This window comes from Chlorocebus sabaeus, chromosome 5, assembly GCF_047675955.1.
Source record: "Chlorocebus sabaeus isolate Y175 chromosome 5, mChlSab1.0.hap1, whole genome shotgun sequence".
NCBI classification, from domain to species: domain Eukaryota; kingdom Metazoa; phylum Chordata; class Mammalia; order Primates; family Cercopithecidae; genus Chlorocebus; species Chlorocebus sabaeus.
The window spans coordinates 10,753,701-10,772,697 of record NC_132908.1 but is presented as its reverse complement, the minus strand read 5'-3'; the positions used below and the strand labels follow the sequence as shown (position 1 = coordinate 10,772,697).

The 18,997-nt window shown below is 46.2% G+C and overlaps 1 protein-coding gene across 5 annotated transcripts in view; it reads right to left on the bottom strand.

Annotated features, from left to right (window-relative positions):
• The window catches only part of CLEC16A (C-type lectin domain containing 16A), a 239,611-nt gene that overhangs the window by 51,054 nt on the left and 169,560 nt on the right, over positions 1 to 18,997 (bottom strand). For all 5 annotated transcript variants that reach the window (XM_073015174.1, XM_073015175.1, XM_007985728.3 and 2 more), the window contains 3 exons: positions 10,998 to 11,149; positions 7,524 to 7,728; positions 5,319 to 5,486 (listed from right to left, as the gene is read on the bottom strand). In XM_073015174.1, coding sequence (XP_072871275.1) covers positions 5,319 to 5,486; positions 7,524 to 7,728; positions 10,998 to 11,149 — 525 coding nt within the window. The remainder of the gene's footprint in view (positions 1 to 5,318; positions 5,487 to 7,523; positions 7,729 to 10,997; positions 11,150 to 18,997) is intronic.

Below are 18,997 nucleotides of genomic sequence, written 5' to 3'. Positions count from 1 at the left end.
GCAAGGCTGTTCTGGGAGGCTGTAGCCCCCGGCACCCCTGGGTCATTTCTGGGGAACAGCTTCTGCTCTGGGTTTTGCTGGTCTACTTAGAGTTTATGGAAAGGGTGGTCTTGTAGGCGAGTTTTGGACACCCTGCCCATTATGGCAGATTCTATCTATCTCTGGAAGCAGCTGTTGCCATGGGCAGGGTCCATGAGGAACTAACCACAGCAACGTGGCACCTCAAAGCCACAGAGAACTCAGGCTAGAGTCTAGACCTGGCCATGCCTGCCCACCACCCCCACATACTGGCCGCCACTGACCCCCCTCCTTGGCCAGGCTCACGCACAGTCCCTTGAGAAGCTGAACATTCTGTGAGGGTGACAGCCATCAACATAAAACCAGCCAATAAATAGAACTTGTGTTTTTTTTTTTCTAAGCCAAATGGAAGAAGAAAAATACACCAAAGTGGCTAGTCACCTATTAGCCCTGATTTATACACTACTTTAATATCTCCTCCAAGGAAATGAAAGGCATATTTTCATCAAATATAATCGTTTATAGCTTCTAAAGGGGAGACAAACTGCTCTATGACAATTACCTGGGTCCGCAGATAAAATCGGAAGATGTGTCCTAATAAAACACCCTTGTCTGGCAGCTACCCCAAGGCATGCAGCCAGAGTTGTTTTCCTCCTTGTGAATTATTCCCTAGGCAGAAGCAAGGACTCCATGCACTGTGCGGCCTATGGGGAGGGGCACCATTGTGGAGGGTGGGAAGTGGTCATGCCCCAGCACCCACGGGCCCTTGATGGCAGTGGTGAGATGTCACAGCATCAGAGGCCAACCTGGGCCAGGTTTCTGATGACCAAATCACCCTCCATTGCCCAGCTCCCGCTCTGGCACTACTCTTTGGCTTCTGTAAAACTCTGAGTAGGAGGAGGGTAGTGAAATTCAGTTGATATGCAACCAACCTAAATCTGTCACCTGGGTACATGGTCCTTGGACACACATCTTGCTCACTTGGTGACAGAAATTTAGCCGAGGGATGCTGCTTAAGGTCTTCTGGGTTCTCAGTTCCTTTGTGTTCCCTTGTCAAAGTGCCATGGACTAAACCACCAAGTATCTAGGGCCCTAGAGGGACTTTCCTTGTCTTCCCGTGTTCAGAGAAGGGAGAAGGCCTTTGATGGGCTCTGTTCCAAGGCTGAGCAGAGAACAAATGCAGGCTCATTCTTCACTCAACAATACTGAGTAGGGGCACAGAGCTAGGCACCGAGATACAGGGTGAACAGCACACAAGGTTCCCACACAGGCAACCCTCTTTGCAGGGGAGAAAGACTATGACCAGGCACACAAAGGCATCAGCCAGGTAAGGAACCGCAGTGCTGTGGATAAACTGAACGAGGCCAGGCCGGGCGCAGTGGCTCACGCCTGTAATCCCAGCACTTTGGGAGGCTGAGGCGAGCGGATCATGAGGTCAGGAGATTGAGACCATCCTGGCTAACACGGTGAAACCCCATCTCTACTAAAAATAGAAAAAATTAGCCAGGCGTGGTGGCAGGCGCCTGTAGTCCCAGCTACTCGGGAGGCTGAGGCAGGAGAATGGCGTGAACCCGGGAGACGGAGCTTGCAGTGAGCTGAGATCCGGCCACTGCACTCCAGCCTGGGCGACAGAGCGAGACTCCGTCTCAAAAAAAAAGAAAAAAAAAAAAAAAAAAAAAGGAACCAGGCCAATGCAGAGGAGGGAGGGAGGGGCAACCCTAACCAGGAGCTGATCCGAAAAGGCCTCTGAAGAGGTGGCACACGGACTAAGCTTGAGCCGTTAGCAGGAGGCAGCTACCAACATCCCGGGACAGACATCCAGCGCAAGGCCCTGAGGCAGGGAAGGCCGCAGTGATTTACCGGAGCGGGTCTCAAAGTGTGGTCTGGAAATCCTTGTTTTCATAAAAATAGTACGACATTTTTCTTCTATGTTCATTTTCCCAGGGGTGTACTGAGGAGTTTTCCAGAGGCCACAGAATGCATGCTCCCACAACAGACGGAAAACAGAAGCAAAGAGGAGAATCCAGATGTCTTCTATTAAGCCAGGCAGTAAAGAGACTTGCATAAATGGGCACGATAAATTATTTTGTATGTTTATTGTTCATAGAAAACTATGTTAGTTATGCATATATGCAATGGATTTATTCAATAAATATATATTAAAAGCACTTCTTAGTTTTAATTTCTAATGTCATAAATATCTATAAATATAATCTATCTAAATGAAATCTCTTTAAGTTCTGTAATACTTTTTAAGCACATAAACAAACATGGGAGTGCTGAGGCTAAAACTCTGAGAAATGCTGGCTTAGAGGAGCAGCAGGGACTGGCAAGGCTGGGGTCGGGGCTAGAGTGAGCTTGGGATCGGGGGAACTTCATCTGAGAGGCCAGTTGGGGCTGGATCTCACAGCCATCACCCAAGATCAGAAGGAAAGATGTGGATTTTGTTCTAAGTGCAACAGGAAACTACCAAAAAGCTGGAGGCAGGGGTATGATGTAATCTGATTGAAGTACTAGAAGGATCCCACTGGCTGAATGGAAGCTGGGGATCCTGAGAAGGCTTCTGTTGCAATCTTGGGAGATCTGGGAGAGGAGATCTCAGATCTCATTATTTTCTGGAGGCCAAGCAGGCTGGTGGGTGTGGAAGTGGGGTGAAAAGATTTAAGAATGATTCCAAGATGCTGAGTGGCTGCTGCTGTGGGGGACCCTGACTACTGAGAAGGGGATGGGGCAGCCTATGCTCTCACCATGCCAAGGCTCAGGGATTTCAACTTGCTCTTTGGGACACAGCTCTTGTGCCAAGCCAAGCTGGAAGGGCAGTGAGGCCTCCCTCTTTGCAGGGGTGGGGGGATAAGTAAGAATGTCTCCATCTCACTCCTCATAGCTGAGTGGCACTACCAGGGGCAGTCAGGGGAGACAGCCAAGGGGTGGAGGCTGCCTTCAGCAGCCACCTCTGACTTGCTGTTGTCCCAGTTGGCACAGCCTCACACTTGCTGACCCTGGGACCAGCAACAGGACATGGGGCATCCCAGCTGTGCCAACTTCCCTGCCAGGCAGGCCCAGGTTCTGGAGCCAGGCCACATTCCCAGCATTTGATGTTCTCACCCCTCCACTGGAAGGCCAGGCAGGGTAGAAGAGGTAAGCAATAAGTTATCCTAAAGAATTCTGAGAAATGATCATGTAGATGCCGAAGAATGTGCCACTTGGCTCTATTTATTTACTTACATTCTACCTCATTCCAAAAGGGATCGGAGCGGAAATAAGGCCTGGGTTTTTCTCCTTAACCAGTAAGTTCCGAAACTGAAAGACGCCTCAGTGAGCCTAAAGAAGTCATTTCTTACCAGGTCAATTTGTTCTCAGTTAACTTAGACTCAGTCATACTTTATATTTACTTAGCAATCATGGCTACAGAACACAAAGCAACCCGCAGAATTTTTAAGCAAAGAATCCTCCAGGCGCTGAAATAGGCAGAATCATCTCACATTTCATCACTGAAAATAGAGGCGGTGCCACATTCAGTCTCTCAGCCTAAGATTGTTTTTTTTTTTTTTTCTTTTTGAGACAGGGTCTCAACTCTGTTGCTCAGGCTGGAGTGCAGTGGTACAATCACAGCTCACTGCAGCGTCAACCTCATGGGCGCAAGTGACCCTCCCACCTCAGCCTCCTGAGTGTAGCTGAGACCACAGGTGCGCACCACCATGCCCAGCTAATTTTTTATTTATACTAGAGATGAGGCCTTTACTATGTTGCTCAGGCTGATCTCAAACTCCTGGGCTCAAGCAATTCGCCTGTCTTAGCCTCCCAAGGTGCTGGGATTACTGGCATGAGCCACCACGCCCAGCCCTAAGACTGGTTTCAAGAAAGAAACCAATCACAAGCTGTGGGTGGCAGAGTGAATTGGTGTACTGTCTTCTAGACTTCATGTTGGGACTATGTATATGAAGATTAAAAACCTGCCCCTTTGGCAAATTCACTGCTAGGAATTTATCACACATATATGCAAGATTTGCACAATTACACAAAGATACCCTGAGGATGCTCACTGTGATACTGTAAGACCAAAACACTGGAAATGACCCAAATATGAAACAGAAAAAAGATTTTTTTGCCCATCCATATAACAAAATACCATATAACAGTTAAGGAGAACTGGGTTGATTTATATGTGTTAATGTGTGACACTTTCTATTAAGGAAGAAGAAGCAAGGTGCAGCATCAGACATATGATATACTCCATGTGTAAAAAACAAACATACGCATGACATACAAAGAAATATTTCTGGAAAGACAGGCAAGAAACTGTTAACAATAGTTACTTCTGAAGCAAAGTAGACTTGTTTTTCATTTGATCATCTCCTGTCTGGATTTTAAAAAATCATATGCCTACAGTATATACATATAAATAACGAATTCATCAAATCAAATAATGAAACTAAAATAAATCACGAGGGGGAACCAGGACTCGGGTTTTGAGCAGGTTCATACGGCTGCGTTTTGTTCTTAAATCAATAACTGCTTTTGAAAACATTTCACAACACTTGCAACTTAAGTTTGAAGCCCTACATGGGGAGGGGTTAAGTTGTGAATGAGAGCTTGGCCAGCGTTCTAAAGTTTTGCAATCAAAAGAAAGGCTCTCTTTCGAGGGATCGGGGTGCATACGGATTTATTTAAAGCAGACGTGTCAGAACAGGAAGGGGAGAACTCGGTCTCCTGGAGAAGTGGTCCTTTCCACTCTGACAAATCAGCAATGAACTTTCCATTCAATTTTCTGTTTTGGGAGGAGGGGAGGAGGAGGGTTAGAGATGACCTTTGGCAAAAGTGGGAGGAGATGCCCTCATATGGAAGGAGTGGACAAAGAAGACCCTGCTGTCCACAGGTCAGCTGTCCACTCCTTCTGAAGTCTCACTTCTTCAGGGGGTTGTAAATTGGAACCAAACACACTCTCTCTTTCTAGTCATCTTACATGGAGAAGGAAACTACTCTCCCACAACTTCATCACTAATCATTTAAATGTTTCCAAGAAATTTCCGAGAAACTTCTTAGTCAGTTCTGAGAAGTTCTTCCACATACCCAACAAACCTCTGGAAAACCAAACCAAACACTAAAGGGAAAGTCAAAATTTATTTTGGGGGCTGTGTTTAATCTCGTGCCGCGCTTTGATAAATTCTAAGAAGCCGGTGCTGCCAGCCGACTGGGCTTCTGAGAGAGGAATGGCAGCTCACACAGGCTCCACAGAGAGAAAGCCCTTGAATGCCCACCAGGACGAACAAGCTGCGGAGCAGGGCAGGGGGCTGGCTCACCTGGCACCTTGTCCACTGACGCAAACACGGAGCGCTGCACTGTGGGGTCGCTGCTGCCCCGGCGACCCTGGTCATAGAAGCGGAAAGGCAGGTGCTGAGTGGAGGTGGAGGAGCCGAGTCCAAACCCCAGGACTTCAGTGGTGGGCTGGATTGGGAGGTCCAGGAGGGCTACGGTCAAACAATAGCATGGTCTGAGCATGTGGGATAGAGGGGGGTGGTGAGAATTTGTGGGGGGACATTGTAGTGGCTGTGGCCCTGCCAGGCATGTCACTTAGGAGATGCCAAGTGGGCGGCAGGCAGCCTTGAGCTGGAGAGAACAGTGGAACATCAAAGATCCCACTGAGGCTCAAGGCACAAGCCGATGCCAAGTGAGGGCTTCAGGCCAAGGTTGAGACCAAGGAGAAAGGGGTACGAGCCCGGGCTCCTCGAGTGGAATGGATGCTAGGTCAATTTCTACTTTGGATTCTCAGCTTCCATGTGTAAAGGACCCTGACAAAGGCTGTTTCAGACTGCAAGTGAGTGGGGCCGAGTCTGCCCAGAGTTCACACATATATGTGTGTACGTATATCTGCACATGTGAAGGAGCATGTGAAAATATGTATGTGCATGTACATGTGTAACTATGAGTAGGTGTTTATCTGTCTCAGCCACTATCCTCCCTTCCATAAATAAATCTCCCAATATATCCATTTGGAGGGGCTTTTTAAAATCAATTTAAGAAATACCCAAGGCGTTAGTTCTAACAGCCACTTTACAGCATAATTCTCAATTTTCAAATGAAGTATTTGGCCTTCATGCCAGCTGTGAGAAATTGCTTTACATGGTGGGGGGGGGGGGGGTGTGTGGGGGAAACAACTCCCTGAAAATAAATCTTAAAAGAAAGAGCTGAATGATTTAAGTCACTTTGCACATTACAAAATGCTTCAGTAATGATTTTGTAGGCCAAGTTTCAGCTAAGTGAGAAATGAGACGGGGACGATGTGGGATGCGGGACTGTGCAAATCAGCAGAGTAAATCATCGCATCGGTAATGCCCAGAAACTGGCCCTCTGAGGGTTTATTTTTGAGACAGGGTCTCACTCTGTCTCCTAGGCTGGAGTGCAGTGGTGTAATCATGGCTCACTGTAACCTCTACCTCCCAGGCTCAAGTGATCCTCCCGCCTCAGCCTCCCAAATAGCTGGGACTACAGGCGTGTATCACCACATCTGGCTCATTTTTGTATTTTTTTGTAGAGACAGGGTCTTGCCATGTTTCCCAGGCTGGTCTCAAACTCCTGAGCGCAAGTGAGTCACTCGCCTTGGCCTCCCAAAGTGCTGAGATTACAGACATGAACCACCGTGCCTGGCCAAGGGCTTAAAGTTATCCCTTGAGAAAGCATGCCCACATCCCCAGGTGGGCTTAAAATCCTCTCAGCAGCCACGAGGATGACCACTGGTGCCTGAACTGAATGGCACTGGGTATCTTGAGAAAGACTGTTTGAAATTTGAGGAGTTGACAGAATGCCTTCCCCCCACGCCGAGGAGAAAGCCCTGCCTTCCTGCCCAATGAACGCATCTCTCTCATTTCTGTGCCTTTGCTTCTAAGAAATCTTGGCCTTCCTAACACTAGGCAGTGTTGGGCTTCCTCAGAAATTCACCACAATCCCCGTGAAATGTAAAATGACTTCCTTCCAAGGGTTCTAGCCTTTCACCAAGTAGGGCTGCCTCTTATAAGAACTGGGAAGGGGAAGGAGGAAGGGGTAAGCTTTAGAGTAGGAAGTTCTGCCTGTGGGTTCTGCCTGCATGACTTTGGGCAAGTCCCTGAGCCTCAGTTTCCTTCTCCGTAAAACGGGCAGAGCAGGCCCTACAGAACTTCAGAGTTGTTTTAAGGATCGGAGGTAGTAGAGGAATGTCAAAGCACTTTGTTAACATATGCTTGAGAATTTCAGTGTGAAGGGCTGAGAAGAGTGGTCCCACGCTGATATCTACTTATTGCTGGCCTCCTGCCTGCTAGGGAGGGCTCCTCTTCTCTTTCATGCAGCCCTAGAAACTCACCAGAAACCAAACACCCAGGAAATGGGACTTCTTTGTACTCATGTAAAACAATTCCTGAATCATAGGTATCTTCTTCTTTGCTATGGGGGTTCTCAAGGTCAATGCGAGAACTACAGATAGCCCTGCCCCGCCAAGTGCTCAGAGGACGCCCTGCCAGGGTCTGGCCACTCACCAGCTATTCTCTGCATCTTCATGCGCCTTGCCTGGATGCGGCCTTTGGCCAGGCGCTGCTTGGCGATGATGCAGCGGATGTGGTCTGAGAAGATGAAGGTGGCCTGGAGGATGGGGAAGGGCTTAGAATGGGGGCTGGAAGCAGGCTTGTGGATGGTGATGTTCAGGGCACGGCTGTCATCCTCCACGCCAGTCACCTGCATGTCCTGCACAGTGAGAAGCAAAGGAAAGGGCACTTGTTGGGTTTGGGAGGAGGGTGGCTAGGAGCTGTGGCATCATGAGGCGTCTAGAAAGAGGTCTCCAAATTCAATGCTTTTGATCTAAGATCAACAGCCTCCCAAGTCCAACAGAGTCATGGATGGGCACAAGGCAGACCAGGCCCAGGGGGAGAAGACAGTGTAGGAGAAGGCACAGAGTACCCCAAAGGAGCGGATGCTGGTGGTGGGGCTGGTGCCTGTTTTCCATGAGGACTTGGGTCAGCTCATGAATAACAGGGTACCCCATACAAGCCTCTTCAAGGGGCCACAGGAAACACAAGAGACAAACTCTTACTTCTGAGAAGCCAGAGATAACGAACCAAAATTACTACTACCATCTGGCAGGATCTTAGATATAGTTGCGCATCTACTTATCAATTTCTTCCTTATTTCTTCTAAGAAGGGGACATCGTTGGCAACCATTTGTATGTCTTTGAGAAACTTCTGGTCCCCAAAGGGAAAAGTTAATCCTGAGAAAGGGACAGGGGCTGGCCATGGTGGCTCATGCCTATAATTCCAGCACTTTGGGAGGCCGAGGTGGGTGGATCACAAGGTCAGAGTTCGAGACCAGCTTGGCCAACAAGGTGAAACCCAGTCTGTACTAAAAACATAAAAATTAGCCAGGCATGGTGGCGTGTGCCTGTAGTCCCTGATACTTAGGAGGCTAAAGCAGGAGAATCGCTTGAACCAGGGAGGCAGAGGTTGCAGTGAGCAGAGATCGAACCACTGCACTCCAGCCTGGGCGACAGAGTGAGACTCTGTCTCAAAAAAAAAAAAAAAAAGAAAAAAGAAAAAAAGAAAGGAATAGGGAAAGTCACTGAGCAGAGATTTGAAGGAAGCTGTGTTTTGAAGGTGGAGAAGAAACGAACATGTAGCGAATTTTAAAAAAGACAAACCCAGTCTAAAACCTCAGAACGGATTCTGCATAGAGAATCTGCTCCCATGAAGGTTTGAGGTGATCTGATAGAAAAGCCTGAGAGGGGATGAACACAAAAGTCAGAAATGTTAAAGGAGGTGGGGACAACGTTGGAAAAGGCTCACAGTGGAAGATGGTTGTGGTTCTCAGGCATTACATTTGGCATGGGCTCTTTGGAGACAACACCCCCATCAAAACGTGACAGTAAGGATTAGATGAGGTATTCTACATTTAAAGCAGGGAGTGTGGTATAGTAAAGACCTGACAAATAGTACCCATTGGAAGATGGCCAAAAAAAAGGTTTATGTGGCTTTCATTGTCTGATGGAAGACACATATTAATTCTTCGGGGGAGGAAAACACTTGCCTGACACTAAATTCTAATGGAAATTAATCATAAGCCTAGGTAAAGCCTAGATAGATAAGCATAAGTCAGTTAATGGACAATGTCTTACATGGAGTGTTTTTTTTTTTTTTTTTTTTTTGAGACGGAGTCTTGCTCTGTTGCCCAGGCTGGAGTGCAGTGGCACAACCTTGGCTCACTGCAAGCTCTGCCTCCCGGGTTCACGCCATTCTCCTGCCTCAGCCTCCTGAGTAGCTGGGACTGCAGGCGCCCGCCACCACGTCTGGCTAATTTTTTGCATTTTTAGTAGAGACGGGCTTTCGCCGTGTTAGCCAGGATGGTCTCGATCTCCTGACCTCGTGATCCGCCTGCCTCGGTCTCCCAAAGTGCTGGGATTACTGGCGTGAGCCACCGCGCCTAGCCCATGGAGTGTTTTTTTAAATGAAAGATTCTTCTAAAGTTGTTTCTTACATTATACTTTGTAAAAGACACTTTTATAACAGAAAGATGCTGAAGAAGAGGAGGTTGGGGAAGAGGCTGTAACAGCAGCTTCAAGTATGTGGGTGGTTCTCACAGAGAGCAGGACACAGACAGCAGGTCAGGCTGTGGCGAGGCAGAGGTGGGGCAGCCTGAGCAAGGCCCTTCCAGAAACCAGGGCTGGCTGGCAAAGAAATGGACTGCCTTGAAGTAGGGCAAAGCTCAGGCGTGAAGTGTCGGCTGGACATCCAGGGACAAGGGGTATGGCAGAGGGGTGAGCTGGGAGGCTGCTTTCAACCCTTCTGATTCTTTGCTTTATTCACTCAAAGAGCTGGTACTAGTCATCTATCACGTGGACAAACTTTTTTTTTTTTTTTTTTTTTTAGACAGGGTCTCACTGTGCCACCCAGGCTGGAGTGCAGTGGCGTAATCTCAGCTCACTGCAACCTCTGCCTCTTGGGTTCAAGAGATTCTTGTGCCTCAGCCTCCTGGGTAGCTGGGATTACAGGTGCCTGCCACCATGCCCAGCTAAGTTTTGTATTTTTAGTAGAGACAGGGTTTTACTATGTTGGCCAGGCTGGTCTCGAACTCCTGACCTCAAGTGATCCACCTGCCTTGGCCTCCCAAAGTGCTGGGATTACAGACACGAGCCACCATGCCCGGCCCACATTGGCAAACATTAAAAACAAAAAACAATCAAACAAAAAAACCCCAAAACCCAAGCCCCAGCTTGGTACTTGGCAAGTTAGAGCCTAGCTCTGCTGGAGTGACGCTGAGCAGAAGGGAATTCTCAAAAATGCCAGTGGCAACAGTCATTTTAGAGTGGTATTTGGCAGTGTCTACTAACACTTAAAATTAGTACACCCCAGCTTCCTGGTATCTCCCTAGGGAAATCTTGCCCAAGTGCATAAAGGAGTGAGGGTGATTCCGTTCATGGCAGTACCGTCTGGAAAGGCAGAAAACTGGAAACAGTCAACAGGGCATGGGTTAAACATGCCTTGCTATAGTCACACAGCAGTGAAAAAGAATACCAGGAGGTCTGCGTGTACTAACGTGGCTGGCTCTCCAAGACATAGTATTGAATGAAAAAAGCAAAGTTTAGAACATATTCAATGTGATATCATAAAAAACACACACATACACTCTCAAGTATATGTATATAATTTTAAAAAATAGTACATGTAGTTACATTTATATATGCATTTGGCAGAAAAACAGATCTGGAAAGGTCACACTGATAATAAAGGTTATCTCCTGTGGAGGGGAAGTGTAAGAATTGAGGGTTTTGGTCAAAAAGGATTTTGCTCTATATCTGAGCATTTATGTCATATTTTAGCTTTTTTTGGGTGACAATTTGTTCACATATACCTTGTATAATATCATTAGAAATTAATGATAAAGATGATAATTGTGTGTGGGGGTGTGTGTGTGTGTGTGTTTGTAGCCAACTGAGAAGAGATTCCAGAGCTCCTGGCCATCTTACCTGCAATAGGCCTGCAAACTTGACTACTCCCCAGCCAAGCCTGGACACATCAGGCTCCACCAAACTCATCTGGTAAATATCTACAGCCAGGAATCGCTGGACCATGCCGCCGTCCTTGGTGATCACTGTACATGCAATCAAGTCGCTGTTATCTGGGAGGAGGAAGGTGAGAAGAGAATGAGGCATAGTCTGGCTGCCCGGGGTGATAGAGACACCAAAGCTGACTCTCATTCTACCAGGAGCAGAGCTCAGTGGTTAGAGCCCAGGCCTAGAGTCACACAGACCTAGGTCTGAGTCCCTTCTCTGCCAGTTATGCTGGGAAAGTTTCTTTGTCTCTCTGGACCTCAGATCCCTCATCTGGATAATAAAGATAATGCCCACTCCCTCAAACTGCTACTAGTAAGGACTGATATAAAGCATATAAAGTACATAAAGCATCTGTCCATTGCTTACTGCATGTTAGGTGCTCAAACCGTAGCTTAAAAACAGCCAGCATGGCTGGGTGCAGTGGCTCATGCCTGCAATCCCAGCACTTTGGGAGGCTGAGGCAGGTGGATCACCTGAGGTGAGGAGTTCGAGACCAGACTGGCCAACATGGTGAAATCCCGTCTCTACTAAAACTACAAAAGATCAGCTGGGTGTGGTGGAAGGCACCTGTAATCCCAGCTACTTAGGAGGCTGAGGCAGAAGAATTGCTTACACCTGGGAGGTGGAGGTTGCAGTGAGCCGAGATCGCACTATTGCACTCCAGCCTGGGCAATAAGAGCAAAACTCCGTCTCAAAAAACCAAACCAAACCAAAACAACAACAAAACAATCAGCAACCCAAGAAAGAAACTGAAGATGACACAAACAAGTGGAGAAACACCCAACGCTCACGGATCAGAAGAAATGATATCGTTAAAGTGATCATGCTACCCAAGGTGATCTACACATTCAATGCAAATTCCTATCAGAATACCAACTTTTTCACAGTATTAGAAAAAAATCCTAAAATTCATATGGCACCAAAAAAGAGCCCAAATAGCCAAAGCGAACCTGAGCAAAAAGAGCAAAGCTAGGCCAGGTGTGGTGGCTCACACCTATAATTCCGGTACTTTGGGAGTCCAAGGAGGGAGGATCGCTTGAGCTCAGGAGCTGGAGACTAGCATGGGCAACATGGCAAAACCCCACCTCTACAAAAAATGCAAAAAATTAGTTGAGTGTGGTGGCCCACACCTGTAGTCTCAGCCACTCAGGAGGCTCAGATGGGAGGATGGCTTGAGCCCAGTGGAGTTCAAGGCTGCAAAGAGCCATGATCACGCCACTGCACTCCAGCCTGTGTGACAGAGACCTGGTCTCAAAACAAACAAAAAAAGAGCAAAGCTGGAAGCATCACACTACCTGACTTCAAATTACAAGGCTCTAATAACCAATACAGCATGGCACTGGTATAAAAACAGACATATAGGCTGGGTGCTGTGGCTCATGCCTGTAATTCCAGCACTCTGGGAGGCCGAGGTGGGCAGATCACTTGAGGTCAGGACTTAAAGGCCAACTTGGCCAACATGGTGAAACACTGTCTCTACCAAAAACTAAAAAATATTAGCTGAGCGTGGTGGTGTGTGCCTGTAGTCCCAGCTACCCTGGAGGCTGAGGTGGAGAATCGCTTGAACCTGAGAGGCAAAGTTGCAGCGAGCCAAGATTGCACCACAGCACTTCAGCCTGGGTGACAGAATGAGACTCTGTCTCAAAAAATAACAAAAAGAAAAACACATAGACCAACAGAACAGAATAGAGAGCCCAGAAATAAAGTCACATATTTACAGTCAAGTGATCTTCAACAAAACTGGTAAGAACACACACTGGGGAAAGAACACCATCTTCAGTAAATGGTGCTGGGAAAATTGGATAATCATATGCAAAAGAATGAAACTGGATCCCTCTTTCTTGCTGTATACAAAACCAACTCAAGATGGATTAAAGACTTAAATGTAAGGCCCAGAACTATAAAAATTCTAGATGAAAATCTAGGTGAAAACTCTCTGGACATTGGTCTATGCAAAAAATGTATGACTAAGACCTCAAAAGCACAGGCAACAAAGCCAAAAATAGACAAATGGAACTTACTTAAACCAAGAACCTCAGTAACATTTCTGTGCTTCTTTAAAGACTGATGGCAGTTTACACTTGTGATGGTTAAACTGAGTTCACCTAATTAAGTAAATGGTTAAACTGAGTTCACCTAGTTAAGCAAAGACAGTAAAGCAAGAGTCCCCTGAGCCACGAGAGAATCACCAAGCCCTCAACTCAGTGTATGACAATTTAGAGCCAAGCCCTGCACTTTTGTATGAGGATGTGCATTGGATGTGTATGGCACTTGGCCCTTCAGAACCAGTTTTCCCATTTGTAAAATGAGAATTATGTCCCTTATCTTGAATTGGTTGGTGCGTCAAACGAGAAACGGCGGGAAAAGCATGGGGTCTTGTGCATAGGAGTCCTCTGCATATGCCAGGTTCCTTCTCTTACTTGAAAGTTGTCCCTAGCTGGGTATGGTGGCTTGTGCCTGTAATCCCAACACTTTGGGAGGCTGAGGTGGGAGGACTGCTTGAGACCAGGAGTTCAAGACCAACCTGGGCAACATAGTGAGACCCTGTCTCTACAAAAAGCAGAAAAAAAATTAGCCTCCCACCTACTTAGGAGGCTGATGTGAGAGGATTGCTTGAGCCAAGGAGGTAGAGACTGCAGTGAGCCATGAGTGTACCACTGTACTCCAGCCTAGGTGACAGAGTGAGACCCTGTCTAAAAAAAAAAAAAAAAAAGAAAAAGAAAAAGAAAAAGAAAGTTATCCCCAAATTTAATGTCTGATTTAATGCCTACTCTTGACTTGGAAATCACCAGAGTAACATAGGACCATTAGATCTACGGTCTACTGGTGTATGTAATCCTCTACCACTTACGTTTTAAATGAGAGAGCTCAGTCCGGAAACAACCTAAATGTCCCCAAACAGGAGAACTACTTGAGTACATTTTTTTTCCCCACCAGATGCAAAATTATACACCCATTTAAAAATTGTTTAACCAAACTGTGGACAGTGGTTCCCCATGAGGAGTGAGGTGAGAACTGGGGGTAGGAGTGTGTATGTGGGAGAAGTATTAAGGGGAGAACTTTCATTTTTGTTCTATGTTCTACTCTACTGTTTAAAATTATTTTAAAATGAGAAAAGTATTCAAGACATACTTTTGAAACACATATAATAAGCTCAAGTTAAAAATCATGTTTTACAAATAATTGCAATGACTGTGGAAAACATAATTTTAAATGAAAGAGGATAAAAATGTTATTACCATGAGTTTGATTTGTTTTAAAAAAAAGTATCCCTACAAAGAAACACTAGTACAGAGAAAATGTGCCAAAATATTAACAAGTCTCTGATTAGAAGACGGTAGGTGAGACGTTTTGTTGTTTCTTCACAGTTTTATTAAAGTATAATTTACATACCATAAAATTCCCCTATTTTAAGTATACAGTTTACCTATTTTAAGTGTACAGTTTGAGTTTTAGTAATTTTTTCTTTTTCTGAGCATAGTACCCAATAGTTTTTCAACCCTTGTCACCCCCCCGCCTTTGGCAGTACACAGTGTCTCCTACTGCCATCTTTATGTCCATGAGTATCCAATGTTTAGCTCCCACTTATAAGTGAGAACATGTGGTATTTGGTCTTCTGTTCCCACATTAATTCGCTTAGGCTGCCAGCTGCAACCATGTTGCTGCAAAGGACATGATTTTGTTCTTTTTTATGGCTGTGTAGTATTCCATAGTGTATATGTACTACATTTTCTTCATCCAGTCCACCACTGATGGGCACCTGGGTTGACTCCATGAGTTCACTATTTTGGATAGTGCTGAGTTTTAGTACATTTACAGCTATGCATTACTACATCCCAGTTGTGGAATACTTCCACCACCCCAAAAGGTTCTGTTGGGAGCACTTTAACCAGATATTTGGCTCAACTTTATTGGGGGAGGAGAAGGGTATCATGGATGGTACCAATTCTGGCCAAAACATGCAATAACAAACTTGGGCTCATGTTTGAGGACTTCCAAGGACTTCCCCCCTCTCCTTTTTCAGTTTTCATCCTGATCTAAAAGCACAGATTTTTAATCTAGATAAACTTCTCTTTCCTTTTTCGGGTAACCCCCAGCAACATACGCCTCGGTTCCATCCTCCAACAGTGTAAACTGTCTGAGATTCTGGTTTCGTCTGGATGTCACCCAGTTGGTCCTCTCGGTCTTTACAGGCCTTGTGTTTCCCTCTATTCTCTCTAGCACATGACCCCTGAAGTCAGCTAGGTGCCCCCACAGCAAATCCCAGCACCGGATAGGCTTTATTGAATTTGTACCTTTTTTTTTTTTTTTTTTTTTTAGACTGTCTCGCTGTGTTGCACAGGCTGGAGTGCAGTGGCACGATCTCAGATCACTACAACCTCTGCCTCCCAGGTTCAAGTGATTCTCCTGCCTCAGCCTCCCTAGTAGCTAGCATTATAGGCACACACCACCATGCCTGGCTATTTTTTAATTTTTTTTTTATTTTTAGTAGAGACAGGGTTTCACCATGTTGGCCAGGCTGGTCTCGAACTCCTGGCCTCAAGTGATCTGCCTGCCTTGGCCTCCCAAAATGCTGGGATTACAGGCATGCGCTACCACATCTGGCCCAGTTGTACTTTCTTATTATCTACAACAAGAATCTTCTTTCCTTTTCAAACAGTCCAGTCAGGTATTTGAAAATATTTTTAAAAAAATATATTTTAGGGCTGGGCACAGTGGCTCATGCCTGTAATCTCAGCACTGTGGGAGGCCAAGGTGGAAGGACTGCTTGAGCCCAAGAGTTCATCCTAAGCAACACAGTGAGATTTTGTCTCTAAAAAAAATTAAAATAAAATGTGTGTTTTAATATATTATGAAATGTATTATATTAACATAAAATGTATAATAATATGTATATCTCAGGATAAATTTTTAGTTCCATATTGGATGATCCTCTAGATGACTAGTCTTCTACATTATTAAAAAAGGAAGTCATCATATTCATTCTTACAAACATTTTCTTTGTGGTAGTGTAGGGTTTGTTTTCTTTACTCAATACTTAAAACAGGCCGGGGCCGGTGGCTCATGCCTATACTGCCAGCAATTTTGAAGGCTCAGATGGGTGGATTGCTTGAGTCCAGGAGTTCCACACCAGCCTGTGCAACATGGCAAAACCTCATCTCTACTAAAAGTAGAAAAATTAGCTGGCTATAGTGGCATGTGCCTATAGTCCCAGCTACTCAGGAGGCTGAGGCAGGAGGATCACTTGAGCCCAGGGAGGTTGAGGCTATAGAGAGCCGCGATCACACCATTGCACTCCAGTCTGGGCGACAGTGATGAGCCCTGTCTCAAAACAAACAAACAAAACTGAAAGCATTTTCTCAATGGGAATCTTTTTAAAAATGCTCTTTAAAAATAGAACAAAAACAATAAACATGTTCTTTCTTTTCTCCTTCTGTCCTCCTTCCCCCTCCTCTCCTTTCCCTTTCCTCACTCTACACAGGACAACTTGACTACCTTCTGTTTCCACATTCACAAAAGAAGTACATCTGAGAGTTTGACCTGGGAAAAGGGACACAGTCATAGGTGTCAGTGTCAGCAGGGCTTGCCTCAGGCAGTGCGACTCCCTCATAGAGCCTGGCTGCCTGAGGGGCTTCAGCGGAAGAAAGACCTGCCACCTCCACCACAAAGAACAAAAAAGGAAGGATAAAACCCCAGAACAGAACAGCTTTCAGAAATGTAATTGAGACTTCAAAGCCCTGTGACAACACAGTGAGAGATTTCATAAGAAAACTAAAATGTGGCCACACCAGTGAGACAGGAAGGATCCCAGGGAGGGAGCCTCTCGCTTTTCAGAGGCTGTGGGGCAGTTAAGGAGAAATGAAGTGGCTTCTACGGATTACAAGCGAATGCCATTCGCAAGCGAGATCAAGGAAATACTGGTTTTGGATGACTCCTTTGTGGTTCCCTCAGGTATCATTTTAGGGAACTCCTGTATCCTGCCCCAGTCCTCGGCTGCTCCACACCCTGGCTGTGGAGCCCTGGGGGACACGGGCTAGTCACTTTGGGACTGCCATGGGGTCTTAGGTCGAGGATAAATCCAGGAGAGAATTGCTGAATAGAATCCAACTCGGCCCACCCTCTAAAGCCTCTGCCTACAGCCTTCATGTGTACATTTTGGCAGCCAGCAGGAGTATGCTGAGTGCTAAGGTACCATGGGAAGGACTTGGTGGCAGGCAGCTCTGTCGTGGTATGTGGCAGCCTCCCTGCCTGACACTCAGGAGTGGCCATGGCAAGGAGAGGCCAGTGCAGGTGATAGGTGACATGAGGCTTCCTGATCATCCACCCACCATCCCCAGATCTCACTGCCCATCGAATCTCCAATTCTACAGGTGTGGGGCTTAGGATTCTATTAAGAAAATTATCAGAAGACAATGATCAGATCAATTATCCACGTGATTTAAGAGGCAAAAGATACACTAGTAAATGTGAAGGATTTGCATAGGCCATTCACAGACGAGGGGAAGGGGGAAGCCAGGAATGGGGACTGCCAATAAACACACACACATACACACACACACACAGAGCCATCCTTGTGGGAAACCTGGAAACAAAGCAAAACAAAATGCCATCTTCTGCCCATAGGATTGACAAGAATAAACATGTCTGATAACATCAGGTGTAATGAGGATACAGAGAAACTGGCATTTCTCAAAAGCTGCTAGTGGGAGAATAAATTAGCAAAGCTGTTTTGAAGGACAAATTAGCATTATTTATTAAAACCGAAAGTTTCACATTCTATGACCTAGCAATTGGTATGTTCCCAAGAAAAACACTCACACGTGTGGGCCAAGAGACTGTGAAGACTCAATTTTCCAGCAAGGGAAAGTCTAACTAAAATGTGTTTATTCCTTCTGTGTAACACCAAGAAGCAACGACATGGAATGAATTCGCTCTCCAGAGAGTTCAGAAGAGCCAAGTCTCAAGAACATACTGATGAGTAGAAAAAGAAGCTCCAAGGTGATTTTAGTTTTTTTTTTCTTTCTATTTTTTTCTTTGAGACAGGGTCTCACTCTGTCACCCAGGCTGGAGTACAGGGGCACGATCATGGCTTACTGCAGCCTCGGCCTCCCAGGCTCGAGTGATCCTCTCACCTCAGCCTCCCAAACTACTGGGACTAAAGGCACGCGCCATCCATGCCCAGCTAGTTTTTTATTTTTTGTAGAGATGGGGTTGTCCCATGTTGCCCAGGCTGATCTCGAACTCCTGGCTCAAGGGATCCTCCCACCTCAGCCTCCCAAAGTGCTGGAATTACAGGCCGATTTTAGTTTCTACACACTGCTCTGATTTTCCAAAGGGAAAATAGGTATGTTATTTGCACACTTAAAATTGAATAAAGAAACAAGTGAGTCTCTTTCCATAGTTTTACACAAAGGGACTCAGGTCTTTATGAGGCCCAGCCAAGGTTGGGGAGCAGCACTAGGCCAAGCTGCTGGCCAGCTGGGCTCTGCCTGATCATGCAGATGATAGACAATCACTGAGAACCAGGTGATGGCGGGAAGCCAAGAGCTCTCTGACAGCACCCTTGGGACATAGCTGTGGATGTTTCCAAAGTGTGAGTTCTTCTCACAGTCAGACCTGTGAGTTCCAGAGCTCTGGTGTCCAGCTCAGCTCACATGTGCAGGTGCACAGTCTGGTGCCCACCGGGGCCAGGCTCTGTACTAGGCACTAAGTACCCATATTGAGAATGAGGCTTGGCCCCCACCTCGAGGAGTTCAGGGCCTAGGTGGGAGGCTAAAGACCATGAAAGGCCATGCAGATCAAGCCTCCATTCTGGGAAGGAATCAGACCCCACAGGCAAAAGGTAGGATGGCAGATGTCTCCATCATCCCCAGGACCCTGAAGGTATGACATGCCTCCTAGCAGAACCTTGT